Source organism: Enoplosus armatus, chromosome 6 (genome assembly GCF_043641665.1).
Source record: "Enoplosus armatus isolate fEnoArm2 chromosome 6, fEnoArm2.hap1, whole genome shotgun sequence".
Classification (NCBI taxonomy): domain Eukaryota; kingdom Metazoa; phylum Chordata; class Actinopteri; order Centrarchiformes; family Enoplosidae; genus Enoplosus; species Enoplosus armatus.
In genome coordinates this window covers 8,140,704-8,161,011 of record NC_092185.1, presented here as the reverse complement: position 1 = coordinate 8,161,011, position 20,308 = coordinate 8,140,704, and the positions used below count along the sequence as shown (strand labels likewise).

General features: G+C 39.8%; 3 protein-coding genes across 4 annotated transcripts; 2 read left to right on the top strand and 1 right to left on the bottom strand.

Annotated features, from left to right (window-relative positions):
- Positions 1–255: 255 nt before the first annotated feature.
- Positions 256–6,562, top strand: neto2b (neuropilin (NRP) and tolloid (TLL)-like 2b). The gene is made up of 12 exons (XM_070907428.1): positions 256–265; positions 1,668–1,724; positions 1,901–2,059; positions 2,579–2,827; positions 3,026–3,073; positions 3,235–3,362; positions 3,995–4,096; positions 4,357–4,483; positions 5,000–5,113; positions 5,715–5,845; positions 5,933–6,025; positions 6,113–6,562. Exons 1-12 carry the CDS (start codon positions 256–258, stop codon positions 6,560–6,562), a joined length of 1,668 nt encoding a protein of 555 aa, XP_070763529.1.
- Positions 6,563–9,407: 2,845 nt separating this feature from the next.
- Positions 9,408–13,917, bottom strand: LOC139286247 (transmembrane protein 116). Its single transcript, XM_070906988.1, has 12 exons — positions 13,885–13,917; positions 13,703–13,746; positions 12,845–12,908; positions 12,402–12,533; positions 11,142–11,246; positions 10,998–11,047; positions 10,775–10,900; positions 10,621–10,666; positions 10,314–10,385; positions 9,969–10,122; positions 9,774–9,856; positions 9,408–9,674 (listed from the first exon to the last, which is right to left on the bottom strand). Exons 1-12 carry the CDS (start codon positions 13,915–13,917, stop codon positions 9,522–9,524), a joined length of 1,062 nt encoding a protein of 353 aa, XP_070763089.1. The 3' UTR covers positions 9,408–9,521.
- A 777-nt stretch (positions 13,918–14,694) lies between these two features.
- On the top strand, positions 14,695–19,491 carry LOC139286070 (ADP-ribosylation factor 4-like). Of its 2 annotated transcripts, XM_070906734.1 has the most exons (6): positions 14,695–14,876; positions 15,629–15,709; positions 15,827–15,936; positions 16,539–16,610; positions 17,771–17,896; positions 18,018–19,491. In XM_070906734.1, the coding sequence occupies exons 1-6, from the start codon at positions 14,810–14,812 to the stop codon at positions 18,102–18,104; spliced, it is 543 nt and encodes a 180-aa protein (XP_070762835.1). In that variant the 5' UTR covers positions 14,695–14,809; the 3' UTR covers positions 18,105–19,491. The 2 variants fall into 2 exon arrangements, with proteins under 2 accessions (XP_070762835.1, XP_070762836.1); XM_070906735.1 differs by lacking the exon at positions 15,827–15,936 and having other exon boundaries at positions 15,629–15,708.
- The last annotated feature ends 817 nt before the right edge of the window (positions 19,492–20,308 follow it).

The following is a 20,308-nucleotide window of genomic DNA, read 5'->3' as shown; positions in this document are numbered from 1 at the left end:
AACAGCGTCCTCTTTTCATTCTGTAATGATAGACTGATGATGAGTCAGAAGTTCAGATCTTCTTTTTGCCCCACAAGCTTTTCTCATCGTGACCAATGGGATTAGGATGAAAAGGTGAAAGTTGGATTTTTGTAAATCAGCGGCTGTAACAGGCGCTAATCCGGACCATTGATTTAAACAGGCGGAGGGATGTGAGGGAGACACAGTTGGTCAAGTTTGAAATCAAACCCAACAAAACGGACCTCAGCTGAGAGGATGCATGTAGGTGAGTGGGATCATCCATATTTGCATGATTTAGGGCGTTTGATGAAATTGTTGCCCTCTGTGTCTGAAGGAGAGAGTGAGAGATGAAAGACTTTCTAATCTTTGATAATCGTTTTTCGAGATGTCGTTTTCTTGGCAGACTCCTGACACATGTGTGCGTGTGCGTTGTTCACAAACTTCTTACACAGGTGCAATTTGTTGTTTGTTTTGCACAAAATAATTCCTGCCATCACAGTCAGGCTATATGTGGGGAAAAAAGACGGCACCTGCAGGGATTTTTGCATCTGCCTCCTTGAGTCATTTTAAAAGACAGGAAAACTAATCTCTCTGTTTTGAACATTTCTCTGGTGATTCATGGTGCTGAAGTGACAGCTCCCCACTTGTCCTCCATCCACTCTGCTGTGCTGGTTTAAAAGTAAGGACACATTTTGTAGGAAAGGAATAAAAATCCAAATTTGTCTACAGGGGGAAATCTGTTTTGCCTCTTGCATCAGCATGTGGTGGCTCAGTGCCTGGACAGGAGGATTTGTGCTGCTGCTGCTGCTGCTGCTGCTGCCTCAGTTCCTCCTTCACACACAGAATATTGTCTCTGTGGAAATGGTTCAATGGAGTCAGTCAATGAACAAAAAACCCTCAATTCTTCCATGAAGTGTCACATCAGTCAGCTGGAGACATCGTAGAGGTTGACAGTGGAGCTAAATTTCACTTTCCTCAATTTGCCATCAGTTAATTTAAAGTTAATTGAAATCATTTGTTACAGGACCCTGCTGGAGGTTCATATTTGAGAACAGAGATAGTCGTAATGTCTTGAATGTTTTAAACAGCCACATCCAACAAACTGTACAAATGCCCACAGCCTACACGGTAACTGCTGCTTTGTGTCTTGCAGTTTCGTGAGTGGACGTTCACAGCAACATGCCAACATGCCACTTTGGTGAAAACTCAAACCAGAATTTTAGTGGCCTGGTGCCCTTGGGCGTGATGCTCTATATAGGTCATTTTTTATATAATAGACACAAATGTGGCACAAGATATTATTTCATGACACAGAGACTTTTTTTCTGATTTACCATGAAACATCCTCGCACAGCATCTTTGCAGACAGCAGATCGTCAACGGTATACTCTCGTCCACTGTGTTACATATAAACCAAAGGAGAAAAAAGGAAAAGGAAAAGTGGGCTGTAAAAACAGGAGGAAGAGTAAAGCAAGCAGATGGTGGAAGGAGCATGCCCTTATTCTCTCCCTGTCAAGCTTTGAACTCCACACCCCTGGTCTGTTACATACATTCAGGGATTCAGATGAGACAACATACACGGACACACAAATCCTGCTAAGCTCTCTCTCTCTTTCCTTTATTCCTTGATTGAACCCTTCCTCACATACTGTCGCCTTTATTTACAGTCTGGATATTTCTCCTATTCATTGAGGAGGGATTTGCTCTGGCACAAAAGACTAAAGGTAAGATTGACATATTCACTCCTTTTAACAGGGACTACATGAAATCAAGACACATAATGTAACTTAATTAAAGATCAGGGAAGTTGCCTCTCAGGTGTCGATTGCCTTCACAGTGTATCATTAACTGCACAAAGTGTCAGAGTGCTGTGTGTCTCTTGGCTGTCGTGTACGTGCAGATGGAGGTACGGGATCAAAGGGGGCTAACCCCTCTCAGCGGCCGCAGCAGTCTAGTCACTGTGGAAACTGGGTACGAAACGCAGATGGTGGCAGCTTCAGCTCCCCAAACTACCCGAATACGTACCCTCCTAACAAGGAGTGCCTGTACGTACTGGAAGGTAACCAACAACGTGCACCTAAGCCTGATCATTTGTTGAGCTCCTATTCCAATTTTTCAGGAATGTTGCAGACATTGATTATATTTGGTCAGAGTCTTTCATGAGCTCTGGTGGAGATGACAGGGAGTGCAATCTGTTGTTGTGATGTTTGGATTATATTTAAGGATGTTTTCTGTGTGTTTTAATAGCATCTGCTTTGGTAACAAAGCCAAGACAATGTCTGACCAACTTAATGCTAATGCAATCCTAATGTTTTCTCTCTATGGCCGTTTCTGGCAGGCAATATTTTTCATAGTTCCTCATTATCTTGCACCGCAAAGAACGCGTCAAACTGTGTTGTAGTTTTGTGCATGAGTTTCCCTATAACTGCTACGGGAGCCCACGAAACATCATATATAAAAACGTCAACAACACTGAGGAAAGTTTTAGAAGAGCAATTGTTTTTTCACTGCACTGTCTATTCTCTGGTAGCATCACCTCTGTGGCAGTAGATGTGACATGCCGCTCTGCTTCCCTCAGCCCTGCCCCGCCAGAGGATAGAGCTGCTGTTTGATGACACCTTCTACATCGAGGCGTCTTTTGAGTGTCGTTTCGACCACATCGAGGTGCGGGACGGCCCCTTCAGCTTCTCGCCGCTCATCAACCGCTTCTGTGGCTCGGCCTGTCCTGGACTCGTCCTCTCCAGCGGACGCTTCATGTGGATCCGCTTCTTCAGTGATGAAGAGCTGGAGGGGACTGGCTTTCAGGTCCAGTACAGCTTTACTGCAGGTGATTAAAACACAGTGGGATGGTTTATCGATCCCTGCATGGCAATGTTCTCCCTGCACCGTCGTGGTACTCATCCAGTCTGCTCAAATAACGCTTCGATCGAATGTGTCTGCTGTTATTAACTAATCCAATATCTGTACTCGCACTGATGATGCCTCTGATTGTGATATCTCACTGTCTCTATGATTTCCCCCAAAGACCCTGAATTTCATCTGCATGTGGGAGGACTCTTAAACCCCATCCCAGGTAGTGCAACCACACAGCTACTCAAATAGCTTCACTTGTACATCTTTAGATTAATATGTGATGCAAAGTCATGACAGTTTCCTCTTACCATCACCTCTAATCTCCTTTTCTCTCTCATGGTTTCCATTTATTTGCCTCCTTTGTCACGGTCTGTGGGTCAGATTGTCAGTTTGAGCTGTCTGGGGCTGACGGCCTGATCCGCTCCAGTCAGGTGGAGGAGGAGAATAAAGTGAAGCCGGACCAGGCAGTGGACTGCATCTGGACCATACGAGCCCCAACAAACAACAGGGTATGACATGAGACATGTTAAAGTTTTACATTTTTGCCAGTTATCTAATGCACAACAGAAGAATAAGCTTCATTTCGTACCTTATCCACATTAGTGATAACTGAATGCTCAAATAAGGAAAAGGTAAAAGTATGGTGGTAAGAGTTGAGGAGAATAATATGAAAATATACTACAAAATGAAGTTGAGGAGAGGCACAGTGGTTGTTATTTCCAGCCTTCAGCCTGCAGTGCATTTTGCATCCTGCAGAGCCTCCACATCTGTTGTGATGTGTTTGTTCCGTATTCTTTACATAACCATTAAGACAAAGCGTGTGGATTTCAACTTCATATCACAAAAACCCGAGATAAATGCGTGCAAAGTCTCCTATTATCAAACATTCACTGACAGTTACATCCGCAGCTTGACATGCAGTATGTACACATGAAGTGTAAAGCAAACATGTGCATTGATAATCCAACAGTCTACATAAGTACACAAACAGTAAAGCTGGCTCGAAATGATTTATATTTGATCCTTTAATGTAGCGATGTCTTCAAACGGGACATGTCTTCTTATAGCAAAGCAGAACACATTGAACTGCATAGAAAATGAACAAAATGTACATTATATCCCTCCTCGTTGCTTATTCCAGATTTACCTGCGATTTTTGGAATACCAGATGGAAAACTCAAATGAATGTAAGAAGAACTTTGTGGCTGTTTATGATGGCAGTAATGCCATTGAGGACCTAAAGGTAATGTATTTTATAATAGGTGTAATATACAGCATGTTACTCCAGAGTCCTTTTATCTGATGTACTTTATTTGTTGCACATTATATTGAATTATACTCTCCGGTCTGAATGTCTCTCTCCTTCTGCTACACAACAGGGTTTATCTGTCTTTCATTGGCATACATGTTAGAATATCTGAGTCATAAATATGAAGCAACTGTTCTACAGACCTTGGTGTCAATGAGACTACACAAGAGAAAACGGTGTGTGGTTTCTTGCAGGCCAAGTTTTGTAGTACAGTAGCTAATGACATCATGCTGGACACTGGTGTGGGGGTGGTGAGGATGTGGGCTGATGAGGCAAGCCGTCTCAGCCGTTTCCGGATGCTGTTCACTTCTTTTGCAGACCGTGAGTGTCCCCATTTTACAATTTTACCTGTGTCCGTTTATCTCAATGTGTCCTCAGTGCATCTTGGGTGTATTCACACCTGGTATTAGAGCTGTCCACTTGTCAATGGATCACCCAGGACAGATGTTAATACCAGGTCTGAACAGGACCTTTAGTTTCTGCAGGGTGTGCATAGTATGTTGCAGACAGAATTGTAACAGCACCCTCCTGTGGTTTATGTTCAATACTGCAGCTTTTTTTTTATAGATTAGTTGTCTCGTTAGCAGTTGTAGAAAATGCACTCAATTACATGATGTATTCAAATGTTACATAAAAGCTGGGTTTCCTTGTGTCCTTTTGAAAAGAGAGAAAGATGAATATCCTTAACTCATTCAGCACTTTATGAATGAGATCCCTGTTACACAACTTTGGCCAAGAGTTACAGGAAAAGGATGAATTTCCTCTTACTGTTAATGGCTTTGTTGCTTTGTAATCCTGTTGGCATCCCATACTGATTCGCCTGTGTTTGTGTTTCAGCACCCTGTGCAAGCAGCGCATTCTTTTGCCACAGTAACATGTGCATCAACACCTCTCTGGTGTGCAACGGCATACAAAACTGTGTCTTTCCCTGGGATGAAAGCAACTGCAAAGGTACTCTAGTTGTGCCAAAGGACTTTGTAATTCTTTCTTTGAAAACCTGCTGTGTTGTCCTGTATTACAATGAATTGTGTCGTGTTCAGTAATACGATGCTTGTGTGTCTGGCTCTGTTGTGTCACATTGAGCCTCCTTGAGGATCTGTGGCAAAAATGTTACTCTCACAATCTCACACAGGCCCCCCCTCTCTGCTTTTACTCAAACTACTTCTTTTTCTAAAAGTCTTCCATGTTATTTATCATCCTGATACCACAGAGCAGTGCATATTGGTAAATGTTGGGCAGTACAGAATATTCCTTCAAAATTTCTTCTTGGCAGGAAAATAATGATCTCATCATCTTTAATGTCTTTCCAGCTAAAAGACCTTCAAGGCCTTAGCCTTAGTTTAGTGGCTCTTAAGCACTTTGATTGATTGAGATGGCTGTTTATCAGTGAAACTGGCTTTTAGTGAAGGCTCTGAATTGTTCCTGGCAACCAAAGATACAGACTGTCCTGCCGGGGGATGGCAACCAGTAAATGACTGATGTACTCTCAGTAGCTCTTAGTGTCCCTCATATTTTATCTCCCTTTGTCGCTGTCTTCATATCCATCATCCAGAGAAAAAGAACAAGGGTGTTTTTCACCAGATCACAAAGACTCATGGGACAGTAATCTGTGTGTCTACGGGAGTGGTGCTGCTGCTCCTCGTTGTCTCCATCCTGGTGCAAGTCAAGCAGCCACGAAAAAAGGTAATTAAGACAAGTCACATGAAATTATTTTGTATAATGCCACATAATATTGGTGTGGGTCATGTCGTGTTTAATGATCATTTGAAGGTGTTGGTACGTAAGAATAACCTGTTCCAGCGGGGTGACTTCCAGGAGGTGTTTGACCCTCCGCATTATGAACTCTTTACTCTCAGAGACAAGGTTAGTTTGATTACTTTGATACATTATTAGCAGTACATGGTGATTTCCTTTTAAAAATTGCAAAAGTTAACACATTATCCTTTTTAGGAGATGTCTGGGGACCTTGGGGAGTTATCAGAGGAACTCCAGTCCCTGCAGGCACTCAGGAGGTCCTCGTCAGGCTCACGCTGCATTCACGAACACCACTGTGGCTCCCAGGCTTCTGTCAACTCCATCAAGGCCAGTCAAGGCCCACATATCATGGGCAGGGGATCCATGGAGCTTCCCCCTTTCACAGGGGACATCCAGAGCACCTTGCCTCCCTTCAGGGACTTGAACAGCAGTCTGCGGAAGAAGAGCTGGCCTAGTATGAAACCAGGCCGAATACAGGGCCATCATGGTATTGGGGATAGAGCACTGGGGCAGCAGGATAGAGTGATGGAAGAGGACGAAGAGGAGGAGGAAGATGGAAGGTATGATGTGTATGTACGCAGAGCAGGAAGTCGAAGAGGGAACTATGAAATGGCCCAGCAAAGATCCTTGTCCATGGACTTCTAAGAAGAAAAGACAAGGTTGGCACGCTAAATACTGCAATTTTGGGGGCAGAACTGAGTGTCATTTAACACCACAGAGCGGACATGTCTCACTTACCTTCTTTATGAGAATTATTATAAAGAAGTGACCCTTGACTTCTCAGTGAGGCTGGGAAACACAGGGTCTGTTACAGAGCAGTGCTCCAGGAGTTTGTAGAAATTCAACATACTCAAGCGCTGCCGACTCCGCTCGTACACTGAAACAGCTGACGGGGGGAGCTGTTGTCGTATTTGTGATCAGTGTAAAAGTGAAGACCGATGATAATGCTGTGTATTGTTCTTGTTATCAATGCATTTTGTTAAATACATTTTACTGTAAAGCAAATAGATTTTGTGGAAATATGTTTTCAGTCAGTGTTTAAGGTTCTGCAAGAATGTTTTAAGAGGAAGTGTAATTACATTTGAAGCAAACAATGGAACAATCACTTCTGTTTTTTTTTTTAAATCTTATATTACCTGTATTAAAGAATAAATATTAATACATTTCTTCACCATTGGCTTAGGAAAAGTCTCATCTTGCCTTTGATATAGAGTAAGTTTTAACACCACATTACCATTAGCAGTTAAGCAGTGCTCCATCGCATGGGAGGTGCGTGTTGATTAGGAATCTTCATAAAGGTGTGTCACACAGGTATGCTGGTTGGAAGTTCCCATATAAAGTTATTTGTATAAAGTATCTTGTTATATAATCCAATTATATAACCACCAAAAGCACCAACTGTTTGCCCCTGGCACGCACCAAACACTAGAACACTTCATTTCATTTTCAGTTTTAGCTGTAGGCACTGAATATAACTGATGGGTTAGCAGGTGTTAACTTGTCCAACAAGCTTTGTCATCATGATAAGGATACACCTTTTAGAGATGGCTATAACAGACTGCTTTTAACATGTTGTATCCCAATGATGGTGTCAATGAGAATCAGAAAATGTGCGAAAACTGTTCTTATACGGTTACCAGAAAACACAGAAGCGTTTTTTGAAATCGCCCCAAATCTATGTATTACTTCCTATTCTTACACAGGCACAGCTTTGTGTTCAGTGTGCCAAACTACTTAGAAATCCTTGGTGCCGGAGGACAGAACACATTTAGAAATCCAGAAAGTCATTTCTGAGCCACAGCCTCGCAGTCAGCAAATCTGTGAGGTTCATTCATCATATTCAGAAAAGTCACTGGGCAGATAATTAATGGAGGAACTATGCGTACACACAGACAAACACATGAACATGCAGTCTTGTTGCTACAGCACTGCTGCTGTTTATGCCGGTGTTGTGCAACTTTAAGTATAGTCTGATATGCTCAAGAATAATTAACACAATTATAAAAGGTTTGTTCTGGTTGGCTGGTTGTCCAGGTGCGTCGTCTCTGTACCTGATGAAGAGCAAACCTGGGTTTGAAACGTTGTACTCTTCTTAAATGCATTAAAGAATAACTGTTTTTAAAGGGAGCATACTACAGTGCTGCAAGTCTTTGTGAAACAGTACTTTATATACATGGCCAAAATAATAAAATAATGTAATAAATAGTGTAAATGGGTCACTCATAATGGCTGTAAAAGGAACAGCATTTATCAAATCTGTTTCATTCTCCTGGTACTCTACTGTATTTGCTGAGTATGGCTGCTTTTTCAGTAACACTGTGGTATATCACGATATCCATGAATAGGCAGGATATCTGGGGCACATCAGATAATGGATTGCTCCAAGGAAATTAAAATTAGGTCAACAGGTGAGGGTGATAAAGGCTGCATGGGTTTTTATTACAGTAAAGTCATAAAATTAGATATGTGATAAAAGCTCAACTTGTCATCATACAAAGGTTTGTTATTCTTTCCTTAACTGAAGTCACAGCAAATTTTTTTGACAGACATATCTCAAATTTCTACCTGTGTTATTTCTGCCTGATTCAATGTACAAGTGTTAGATTGTTACAAGCCTTGTGTTATGTGCAACCCTTACGTTTTATCCTACGTATCAGTCCCTTGTAGGTGACTTGTGTGTCCTACAACAAAGGAACTGTGCACAGCCACAACCGAACATCAAGTTTACTTTACAGTACAGCAGATAAATGAGTCAAGTGATCACTTACATAAGCACCAACAGGTTGGCCTGTAGTCTGTCAGACATTGACAGAGAGTTCAACTCAGAGACAGACACACATGCTTTAACATGATCACACACTATAACACTGATCTTTGTGCCTATGTGTGTGAGTGTGTATGAACAACCATATGTCAGATATGCCCCATGTGTGACCTCAGTTGCTTAACCACAACAGTTGTGGTTGCAGACAGACATGACGAGGCAGATATTGTGTTCCTTTTCTTGTCTGCAATAACTATTCCAACACAATATGGTCCTGACGCTGAACTTTATGTTATCGTGGGTGACTTGTGCTCCTGAAATGACACAACAGTGACTGCAAAGTATGCAACCCTGACAGGTTTTTCATCATTCTTGTCTTGAAGTACAGATTACTGAGAGACTGTTCAATAACAACTCAATAATAAAAGCACCTTATGGAACAATATAAATAAATGTGACAAAAAATAATACAATTAAAAAAACACAGTAATTACATAATTCTCTATGGCATCTTTTGAATCTTAACAAAACAGTACATTAATAGCATATAAATACAACACAATCATACAATTTATCCAGAAGTCCCTTGTGACCCCATTTATACTGAAAGATATGTTACTATACACAACTATGACTTTGTTCTATTCATGAAAAAATCAACAGCTGCAATGAAAAACACTGCATCAGTTGTCGCTTGTTTAAAGGGTTTTTGTGTTTCCTTCGTCTTCATCTTTAGTCCGCAAATGGGAACCTTTTATGTTTCAGTCTGAACTGTCACGCAGTCAGTCTTCCTCAGGACATACCGTCCTCTCTGTCTCTCAGTGCATTTGGAGTCAACAATCAAGACAAGCTCCTCAATGATTCATCAAAGAAGGCCAAGCGCTCGTGTACCACCAGAGGTGTGTTCTCCCCAAGGACGGCCTCTGTGAAGTTGGGCCGTCTCCAAGCGTAAACCATACTGTTCAGGAAGCCTTGCAGGGACACACTGGCAGCCTGAAATAAGCCAAAACAACACTATAACCTGCAGCTCAGACATCAGATTTAATTCTAATTTTCTCATTTGAAATCAGGTCTTGTTTTTCTGAAACGCACCTGTATCATATAAAAGCCAAATAGGCTGCGTTGTTCAACATTTGTCCAGGTCATCAAGGTAGACAGCAGGATGAGGACAAGAGCTGCAGCAGGAAGAAACACAAGATTTAAAGGTGATGAAATGCTTTACATAAGCTTTAAGTGTGTGTGTGTGTGTGTGTGTGTGTGTGTGTGTGTGTGTGTGTGTGTGTGTACCTGGTGTCCAGCAGAATAAGATGACCATCACCATATTTCTTGCTGTAGAAAACACTTGTTTGAATCTCCTTCTTGAACGTCCATCTCCCTCCACAGGAAAAAGCCCCTCCTGTTCATGTCTTTCATACCATTTACCAACCTTATAGTAAATGACCTGAAACAAGAAAAAGTAAATGATTACAGTCTGCTTACACATGTGTAAATATACTTATTCAAGCCTTTAGATGTAAAAATTATAAATCCAAACTATATTTAAATAGATGTTTAAAGCAAATATACATGACAAAACTGTAAATTAAAAATGTCCAAATTCTTCTTTAAGTAATGTGATTGCTTACGACTCACAGAGCAAGACAACAGCACCGGGATCACAACGAGGAAAAGAAAAACTCTGATGAAAATGTCATGAATTATCTCCTGGAAAGAAAGAAAAATCATGTTAGCACAAACGCACATTGCTTATTAGTTGAAGCTGCCTTGTATTTCTTTTAATGATAAACTATAACAAAATACTTACAAAATAAATACATTATACAAAAAATACCAATCAAATACAGTAAAATAATAATAAAACACATTATGTTATATAAAACGCTGCAAATTAAAATGAATGTACACAATAAAAGTCAAGTTTACAGAGTTTTACACTCACAGCATCAGAGCAGGAATCCCTCCACACATGCAAGAACAAAATGCAACTGTGAAAAAAGAAGAATCAAAAAGGTCAGGCAGAAGACCTCTTTCACTTGTGAAACTTATGTGACAGTGACTTTGAGGGAAGTTCATCGTGAAGGTTGTGTGCTCACCTGGTGCAGTATTTGCTGTCATTATGGGCGGTCTCCGTCAATGATCTGTCATCGACTGGAATCAGCAAAGTTGTTTTTATGAATGGAGTGAGCACATATGCTAAGTATATTGCAATGGGGATCAACCTGTGATATTAGACAGAGATACAGAATTACATTGTGTACACCAGGGACAGTGTAATTAAACATGTATAATTTAAAAAGATGCAGTTAACAAACTCACCACACAATGGCATACACAGGTATAGCTACTATTTTCCTTCTACACAGACTCTGTAAACCAGACAGATAGACAGACATAAATTACTGATTTAGTCCTGACTGTTTTTGTACAAATTATAATCTACAAATGCAGTAGATGCCTCACCTGTCCGCCCTCATCCTCTGTGGGTCTTGCTCTCCACCCTTGGATTGCGCTCTTCGACTTCCATGCGTAAACCACCACAAGCAGAAATGAAATAGAATAAAATGTCTGCAACAGAACGGACAAACAGTGAAATAGGAGTATAACAATACATCGTAGCAAAATATACAGTATACTGATGCAAAAGTCAGCATGAAGCTGAACTTAAATCTGACCAGTTATGACATTCCTCATTTTTGTTTGCATGCATTAAGTACTAATAATATTGTGCATGTATCATCAGCAGTCAGGATAACTTTCCTTTGTTGGGCTCAAACTCACTACCTCCTCTATATAAGATAAGATACTTTATTGCCATGTCAACATAGTTGATAGGATATCTTAAAAACAGACATGATATAAACATGAGCTACTAGTTTAGCTGAACTCTGGACTAGCATATTAAAGATTCTCTGATGTTATATTCCTTTAATAGTTTGCCATGGTCTAATATCATCTCATAGATCTTTTATAAATTATTTTGTTATTGTAGAATAGCAGCTTCATTGCAAAGCCGATTGGAGTGCACATATTCTGCATCTATATAAAACAATAAAAGCATGTTAAAAGTGGAGGAAAACATTTATTTTAGGCTTGAAGGCACTTCATCTTCTTTTTCCGTCAATTCATTAATGTAAACTGACACAGCTATTTTTGCCTTGATTAAATATTTGACTTTTAAAAGGCTAAATATTTTCCATATCTGCATTTTGAAAGATATCCACAATCTGAACAGAATGAAACTGAGTAACACTGTTTTTGTTCCTACATCACATTCTTTTCTTTGTTTGTTTTATGTAAAGTCAATATCAAGCTCTTTTCATTGTAAAATATAATGTGAATTCAGAAAACTTAGTTTAAATCTAAGTTGATGCAGTTTACAATAGACTTTTAAATTTCAACAATTATTAGAGCATGAAACATGCAGCTTCACCTCTCAGTCTGAGGAAACAACTCATTGTTTGTATAACTGAAGACGTAGCACAGAGAAACTGCTTACCACTTTGCTTTATAGATGCAATAAAAGGAACACAAACTTTTGAATTATTTTACTGCTAGAATGACGTTACACGTTACAGTCCCAAGTGACTCAAAAATCCTGCAGTGGTGTTCAACTTTCTGGTTTAAGGAGATTAAACTTCAGATATGACCCTTTACCCCATCAGTAAATGATTAATTTGTAGGATTGAAGGGTTTAACAGAGTGAAAGTAACTGTTGCTCACCAGTGACAGCGGCAGGCTGTATTGGCAGATGGCTACACTGTTGTCAGTGCTGAATTTGTTCATGATACTAGTGGACATCAGGATCAGAGCAGCCAGGAGGTCTGCCAGGGCGAGCTGCACCAGGAGGTGCACCTGCAAACAAGTACACATGAAGGTAGTTGCTTCACTGTGAAACTGTGATGTGCATAAGAACACAAGAATCAACATATTTCCTGCAGCCTTTTGTGCCACTGAAACATCCTGTACCAAAACATTTAGCTTGGGCAGGGAGCAGAGCTCAGAACATCAACAAACTATCGAAAATAAAGTATACATACAAATACACATGCTACCAAAAGCAGACACACAGACACACAGACACACACACAGACACACACACACACACACACACACACACACACACACAGGCATGCACATACACAAATATATACAACTGGACTCACCTGTTCTTTTAGATGCCTCCATCTCATTATGGACACCACCAGGACAGAAAAACTCCCAATCACACTGCAGTTAATCAGAAATATATGAAGTATTAAATAACATCACGGGTGCTGGTGCAAAATGATATCAGCACTGCCTTCATTTTGACCCTGTGTATAAGATTTAAAATGAATGAATTACATGAGGTTGCAAACTGATGGTAGTTTGGCACATCAACACTAAACTTCTATGTCTGACACGTGACACCAGCATAAAAAGCTGTAAAATGACACATACGTTAAATCATAAATCCTCGTTTTGGCTCCATAAAAAGTAACTGAAGGCACAAAGAATAGTATTTTTTCCCCCACGTTTTCTCCAGCACCAGTTTTGTCCCCTCTGTTAATGTTTTGCATTCTTTGTCACGAGAAAAAGAAAGAAACCGAGAGACTCATAAACAAAGGCCCGTCAGAAGGGTTCACTGAGGGAAGTTTAAAATTTTCAGCAGCTACAACTATCCTGTGAGCTACAATTCACTGTTGAATATTACATTTTCAATAAGCAACATAGGTGACAATACCCTTAATAGAACAGAATCTTTACGTAAGAACACTGGAGGCTTTCAGAAAGAAAACATGAGCCTGCCTCTTATTGTCTTGTTGGTTTGTCAAACCTTTCAACAATCAGAAAACTGAAATTTTAAAATCATTGTTCTGCTGATCTAATAGGCTTACTGTACAACTCAGTTTAAAACATGTTCATATGCCATAATCTGGTTGCTTTATAAACTCCTGACAAACTCCTGATAAATACATAGCATTTGCTGCCGGTAAGGTAAATCAAGCATGAAACAGAAAAAGTATGAGGAAGCATGTTACCTGGGAGTGAGCAACACTAAGTACTCAGTAGAGAGAACATCAATCTGAAAAACACAATTCAAACATGTTAACGGAAATGTACCAATGATTTCCCTCCAAACACTTTTCATGCAAACTGCAAGCTGTTTTAAATGTTCAATTAAGGTATTCATGTACAGAAAAGTATTAAGTGCAATGCTTACCTGGTCTCCACTCAGTATACCATTGAGCTCCATGGTAAATATCCAGTTGTCAGTCTATTCAACTCACTGTTCGGTCACAGCAGAATAACCCAACAGGCCTTTGTGTTTTCTTATCAAAGCACACCTCTATAAAAGTCTGCACCTGGTCACGTGCTGCTGTAATGACTCCACCTGCTTTGAGTGTGTGCTTTATCGTTGGTTATGTCACTGCAATATTTTCACATGGGAATCCCCATGGAGGGGAAATATTTTTCATGTCTCACCTCCAGTCCTTCAAGACACAAATACACTTACAGTAAGGGAAACAGGAAAACAGTGACACGGAATTTCCTCTGTACTATTTGGATTTTTACCCTCTCTTGGTACTTCTAGCCTAATTTCCTAAAAAAAAAAAAAAATAAAACTGCTGCCAAGCTAAATATTTATAACCTGCTGTCATGACAAGTTCTCTGTGAGACACACCTAGACCTGCTACTCGGTTTACAGCACACTCATAAGGTGATAAACGGCTGTGTTACAGAGACATCTAGTGGTAGGAATCGGACCTCCATTTTACGAAAACAACTTCTTTTGCAAAGAAATTAACGTACGCATTTCCCATAGTGTTAAAGACTGTCTTCTGCTTGTAGCCAAAATGACGGCGCATGGTATATTGTATAAACAGAACAGGTTCAATTATTTGTATAAAAAAACAACAACAACATAGTGTATTCAAAAAGTCAGTGTTTAACGACGTTGTTGTGTGTTGATAAAGTTGATTCAAAGTGATGACGTTGTGGATTCCACGTTGGCCCGGACGTGGCACTCGGCAGTAGCCCTGTGTGGAAATCAGAGAAAACAGATCCGTGTGAAATCTTTTACACATTGCCTCTGCTGTGGCTAAAATCAGTGCTTCTTTCGTAGTTTCAAACATCCTCGGCCAGTTATGGGACTCACTATCTCTTCGGTCCTCAGCCAGCTTTTTGGCAAAAAACAGATGAGGATTTTGATGGGTGAGTTGGGCTAACGTTTGTGAGCGCTACGGTTTTTAGCTTTAGCCAGCGTGAAGTTTGTTCTCGGTGAGCTTTTAATGGCAAGTGCAGTTCTCAAACCTTTCAAGTATAGAAGAAGTGGCACAGAAGTGGAATTAAAACACGACTAAGACTCGTTTAATTAACTTCTGTTTTAAAAAGAAATGTCAAACTAGGTCTCCCACCAAGCGTTAAGTTAGCCTATACATCTGGGCTGTTTTTGAAGTTTGCTAACGGCAACTTTATCCTGAAAAGGCTTAAATTAAAGTAAAACATTTAAACTTTTATTAAAACAAGGTTTGGCTGCCATTGCGAAGTGTACCTTTTGCCGAATAATTACTTCCTAATAGTAAATTGGTTGGGAGAAAGTTACCGTTTTATTGTTAACCTGTTTGAAATATATCGCTTTTATTACTTAACCTAACGGTAACTCTACATGGCGTTTGGTGTTTTCTTCTTTTCTTAACCTGTTATGGAGTAATAAACTCCTTATGACGTTTAATGAGCAAGTGTCATTGTGTTGCGTTCATTCAGTTCTGTTTCCGGATAGTTAGGGAGCGAGAATGTGTGTTCTCGGTGAAGTTAATATATTTTAATATTAAATTATGCTTAAATAATTGTGGGTTGTTTTCCCCTCATACTACTTGATGAAAACGTCATATAAATACAGATCATTTGTGCAGTCACATGTACATTTGTTATTGCATGATTTTAATCACACTTTTCCCCTGTAGTTGGGCTGGATGCTGCCGGAAAAACAACTATCTTGTACAAATTGAAGCTCGGTGAAATTGTGACCACCATCCCAACCATTGGTAAGAGATACACTTTTAAGTTCAGTTATGGCTGTTTTGATGCTTTTACAGTATTCTTCAACATGTACAGTGTACAATAATTTATAGTGACCTGTCCCTTCTCTTTCCCCTGTAAAGGTTTCAATGTGGAGACAGTAGAATACAAAAATATCACTTTCACTGTATGGGATGTGGGTGGCCAGGACAAGATCAGACCCCTCTGGAGACATTACTTCCAGAACACACAGGTTTGAGCTCTCAAATACTCCCATCACCAACTAAAGCTGCTCCAGTACCATACTTTAATGAACCAAAACTCATGTCATCAAGGTATGGTGCTGAAGCAGCTTCAGCAAGCAGACTGGAATAGTGCACAAGCGGCCACAGATTCCACTTAACATCATTCAAATTAATGTATTTTATTTATTTTTTTGTCAACAAGGGCTTTCTTTTGAAAGTATGTTTTTTCTGGCTACATTGCTGCTGTTGGTATGTAGATGAATGTAATGCTAATATTTCAAACTATGTACTTTATACTCTTAATGCAGCCTGTTACTTATATTATAAATATTCTATTTGATTGAATGAAAGAATACAATTGTTGCTATGTACCCACATCAGTCCTGCACCAGCCAATCTACTTAATAATAATTAATAATATCATAATTCACAAACATTGGAGAAGCTGGAACCAGATTTCTTTTTGTGACTTTGAAAGGACTCAAAATGATAGTCAAAATAGTTGCCAATGATTTTTCTGTCGATCAACTAATCAGCTAATCGTGGCAGCCCTAAAAATAAGAAAAGGAAAACTCTAACCACTCTGGTGCTGTTTTTTTTCTTCTTCTAGGGCCTCATCTTTGTAGTGGACAGCAATGACAGAGAAAGAGTGCAAGAGTCTTGCGAGGAGCTCACAAAGATGGTAGGTATTGAATATGTTCAGCTCAGAGGGGGCTGTAATTGAACAATGGTATTCTTTGTGCAGTGATGAATTGCAGAGAGTTTCGTAATTTGACATGATTTTCATGATATGCAGAGTAGTTGTCTCATACTGTGACGTAGTTAAATCAGAACAAATAATATTATTGTTCCTCCCTCCCGGCTCCTCAAATGTGGAATGAAGCCCCTACGCCAGTTACAACAGCACAGTCACATTATGTCCTCAGTCTTAGGCCGAAAACCTAATCTTTGCAAGATGTACTTCAAACTTCAAAGTCATTCCACTTGATTTTCTGTGTGTGTGTTATTTGTGTCATGGGACATAGTGTCAACTCTACATTGGATGACAATCCTTCATGCCACCAGAATCTGTTTATAGTAAAATCTGTATCACCAAGCATTGCATGGTTAACCCATGAATTTTGAAAGCATTGGGTAACCAAGTTCCCAGTCGCCTTAATCCTCATATTATGATGGCCTTGTGCTGCGTCAGTGTTGCAGACATACCCTGTTCATTCCAATAGGTGTGGTCAACTTCTTGATGAGTCACCAAAATATTCTTAGGTGAGGGCAAAGAGTCAGTTTTTGTGACGGTGCATTGCATTTGTATTTTATTTAATCTTTACACTGAATAATCTGTTTACATTGTTTTGATTATTATTTAATTCTTTTTACTTGCCAATATGTTACGTGCCTTTTTTATTTCAACCTTGAAGTGCTGGAGGCCAGTGGGGAATGAGCAACAGGAAGGATTTTTTGTGGATATTTTGTGGGAATTTTTGCCTTTATTTGACAGGGAGGGATCACAGGCAGCAAAGGTCCCTGCCCGGACTTAAACCGGGGACGTTTTGATGCTGTACACCCCAAAACTTCCTTGTTGCATTATTGTTCAGTGATATGAACCACAACCAGTCTAACATATTTGGGCTGTCCTTTTAATCAGCCATTTGCATTGTTGTAGCCCATTTGTGACTGCACTCCTCTAGTTGAGCTAGAAAGCTCCTTTAAAGACTCTTGAAAAACAAGTAGTGTTCTCTCACTGTAAATTAATGTAATGAAATGACTAAAAAATCAGTTTTTAGTGCTTTTGCCCTAACTTGAAATCTTAGAGCTGATGTTCTGATCTGTTTTCTACCCCTCTAGTTGTCGGAGGACGAGTTGAAAGACGCTGTTTTGCTGGTGTTTGCTAACAAACAGGACCTTCCCAATGCCTTATCAGTCAGTGAACTCCAAGAAAAACTCAACCTACACAGCCTCCGTGGCAAATCTGTAAGTAATCTGAGTAGAAACATGCCCCCTACACCTGCAGTAAGATTCAAATCTGTAAGCATGCTCAGAGCTGCATTCATATCTAATATGTAATCTAATCTATAATCTCTTGACCCCACAGTGGCACATTGAGTCAACCTGCGCCACCCAGGGCACTGGGCTGTATGAAGGACTTGACTGGCTATCCAAAGAGTTGTCCAAGAACTAATGATGAAAGATCGGCTGGACAGATGAGAGAGAGAGCGAGAGAGAGAGAGACTGAACACCACAAGACAGGAGAGAAGGCACAGACATTCAATCCAGAAACATTTGGTCTTCCAGCACCAATGTTCACTAAAAGGACAAGGCTGGTGGACAATATAATCATCTTTGGGAAATTTTGGTATCTCATTTTTTTTCTTTTATTATCAGTAATATTACCGTATTATCTCTTGACATTGTCTCTATTTTTCTCCTTTTGTTCCCAAATTCTTACATGAGAACAAGTTGTAAGTACACATTTAGTTGCATGGTGAGCAAATGGCCTATTAGGGGGAAAATTTTGTGGGTACAATGAACAGAGTATTGGGAGCTGTTTTTCCACTTGACACCTTGGCCCCTGTCTAAGCAGCATTTGCTAATAATCAACCACTTGTATAATTGCTGGACTTTCTTATGGCCATTGTCGAGCTGAGGGTGGGGGACATGATAATATAACCCTAGAGCTTTGGTGACGATCAACTTGTAGGCTGCCACAAGCTGTTCATCTGCACAACCCTTCGTGGATATTTGACTCCCTTGCAGACCTGACCCTTTGCTCGTCACTGATGTCCTCAATCTCATAGCAACTAACTTCTGTAAAGCCTGGAGAATGAGATGGATGAGGACTGCAGTGATTTCACAGACAGATTTTGTTAGTAGTGTGGAACCACGTGGCCTCCCAGTAAACGGATCCAAAAAGCAACATTGTGCCTTCTGGTCCCTCTTTACACAAATCTGAGTAATCCTTTCCTTATCTCATTCATAGGTCGTGCTCCCTCCCTAAGGTGCTTTAGTGACTTTGCTTTTGAAAAACACAATAATGCAATAAGACACTTCCTTTTGTGCTGAAATGTATGCTGGGGTGCAGCAGAACCGCACCAGTGTGAGTGTTGAGTGCTTCTTTGCAACAGCATTTTATCGTGTGTGAACATTTTTGATTTTGTCGTCACTCCTCTTCCTCCCTTTTTTTTTTTTTTTTTTTAAATAGCCACCATGAAAAAAATTATAAATTAAAATTTCAGTTCTTCTATCCACACTAACAGGACATCTTTTTTACCCTAAAAGGAGGAAGGAAGCGTCTTTGTGTTAACACATTGCCAGTGTCAGTGAGGCATGTTTTTGTCCTTTTTTTTGGAAGCGCTTTTTGCTGAATTTGTTGTACAATCTAAAGGCAAATACTGTATTATGTTCTTAATTATTCTGCCCCTATTGAAACACAAAAACTTACCTGCCCCTCAATTCTTTTGTGTATACATTCCAACCTATGCTTGCAGATGCTGGAGCTGCCACTCTTTAAAAATAATATTCACGAAAAATATTTTACAAAAAAAGCTCTGAATAAAGCCAATGTTAAAAAAAACCCAAAAGTGTTTCGGACTCCACTCATTATTGAGGACAGGCAGTTGTCATCTTGCCTGGACTTTTACCCATTCAAAATATATTAAAACATGAACTGACTCTTGTATTCACAGAAGGTCAAATCGGGTCATGCTTTCTTAATATTAATCTTTTGTTTCGTAACAAATCACTAAAAAAATTCAACTGGCATCTTCTATCAGGAACTGTGCCTGATGAGAGGAAGTTAAGGCCTGTGACTTGAGACACAGATCTTATCCCCGGCCTGTCTTTGGTTAAGTGTTACCCACTTTCAAACCACTATTCTAAAATATCTTGCATCTTGTCAATATATCTTTGTCTAAACTAGGTGATGGTAATCTGCACCGCAAGATAAACTGCTTCTGCATGTTGAAAATAACCCCAGGCAGACAAGCTTATTTTAGTTAAGAACTAACAGGTTATGGCTGTAAATAAGCTGTCGTGTGGCTCTCTTACAGCTGTAAACTAACGTGGAGAATCGAAAGTAATACATGTAAAATGCCCATCAATGCTACACTTGAGCAAAGCATTGAGCCTGTATGACCTGCACTGCAGTTGACCTTTGTTCTGACCTCCTATGTTATTGAATGATACCTGGGAGATTAATCTATATGGTTTTATGATTTTTTTTTTTTGCATGGAAGTTAAGGTAACAGTAAACATAACCGTGTATAAAAGATGATTTTTAATTATATGTATAATACATTTTCAGGCATCTGTGGAAATTCAGAGGAAGACTTGGTAGAATGTAGATGTAGAAAAATGTTATAAAAGACAAATTAATTTTGTAAAGTT

What these genes read in the sequence shown, in the direction of transcription:
- neto2b (XM_070907428.1), top strand. An exon ending in TCTGGCACAAAAGACTAAAG is followed by an intron (nt 1,725 to 1,900) that starts GTAAGATTGACA and finishes GTGTACGTGCAG; the next exon opens with ATGGAGGTACGGGATCAAAG. An exon ending in GGATGAAAGCAACTGCAAAG is followed by an intron (nt 5,114 to 5,714) that starts GTACTCTAGTTG and finishes TCCATCATCCAG; the next exon opens with AGAAAAAGAACAAGGGTGTT.
- LOC139286247 (XM_070906988.1), bottom strand. Translation starts at nt 13,917, where the DNA reads ATGGAGCTCAATGGTATACTGAGTGGAGACCAG. An exon ending in TTAGTGTTGCTCACTCCCAG is followed by an intron (nt 12,909 to 13,702) that starts GTAACATGCTTC and finishes GATTAACTGCAG; the next exon opens with TGTGATTGGGAGTTTTTCTG. An exon ending in TTGGCTTTTATATGATACAG is followed by an intron (nt 9,675 to 9,773) that starts GTGCGTTTCAGA and finishes GGCTTATTTCAG; the next exon opens with GCTGCCAGTGTGTCCCTGCA.
- LOC139286070 (XM_070906734.1), top strand. Translation starts at nt 14,810, where the DNA reads ATGGGACTCACTATCTCTTCGGTCCTCAGCCAGCTTTTTGGCAAAAAA. An exon ending in GACCACCATCCCAACCATTG is followed by an intron (nt 15,710 to 15,826) that starts GTAAGAGATACA and finishes TCCCCTGTAAAG; the next exon opens with GTTTCAATGTGGAGACAGTA. An exon ending in ACAGCCTCCGTGGCAAATCT is followed by an intron (nt 17,897 to 18,017) that starts GTAAGTAATCTG and finishes TTGACCCCACAG; the next exon opens with TGGCACATTGAGTCAACCTG.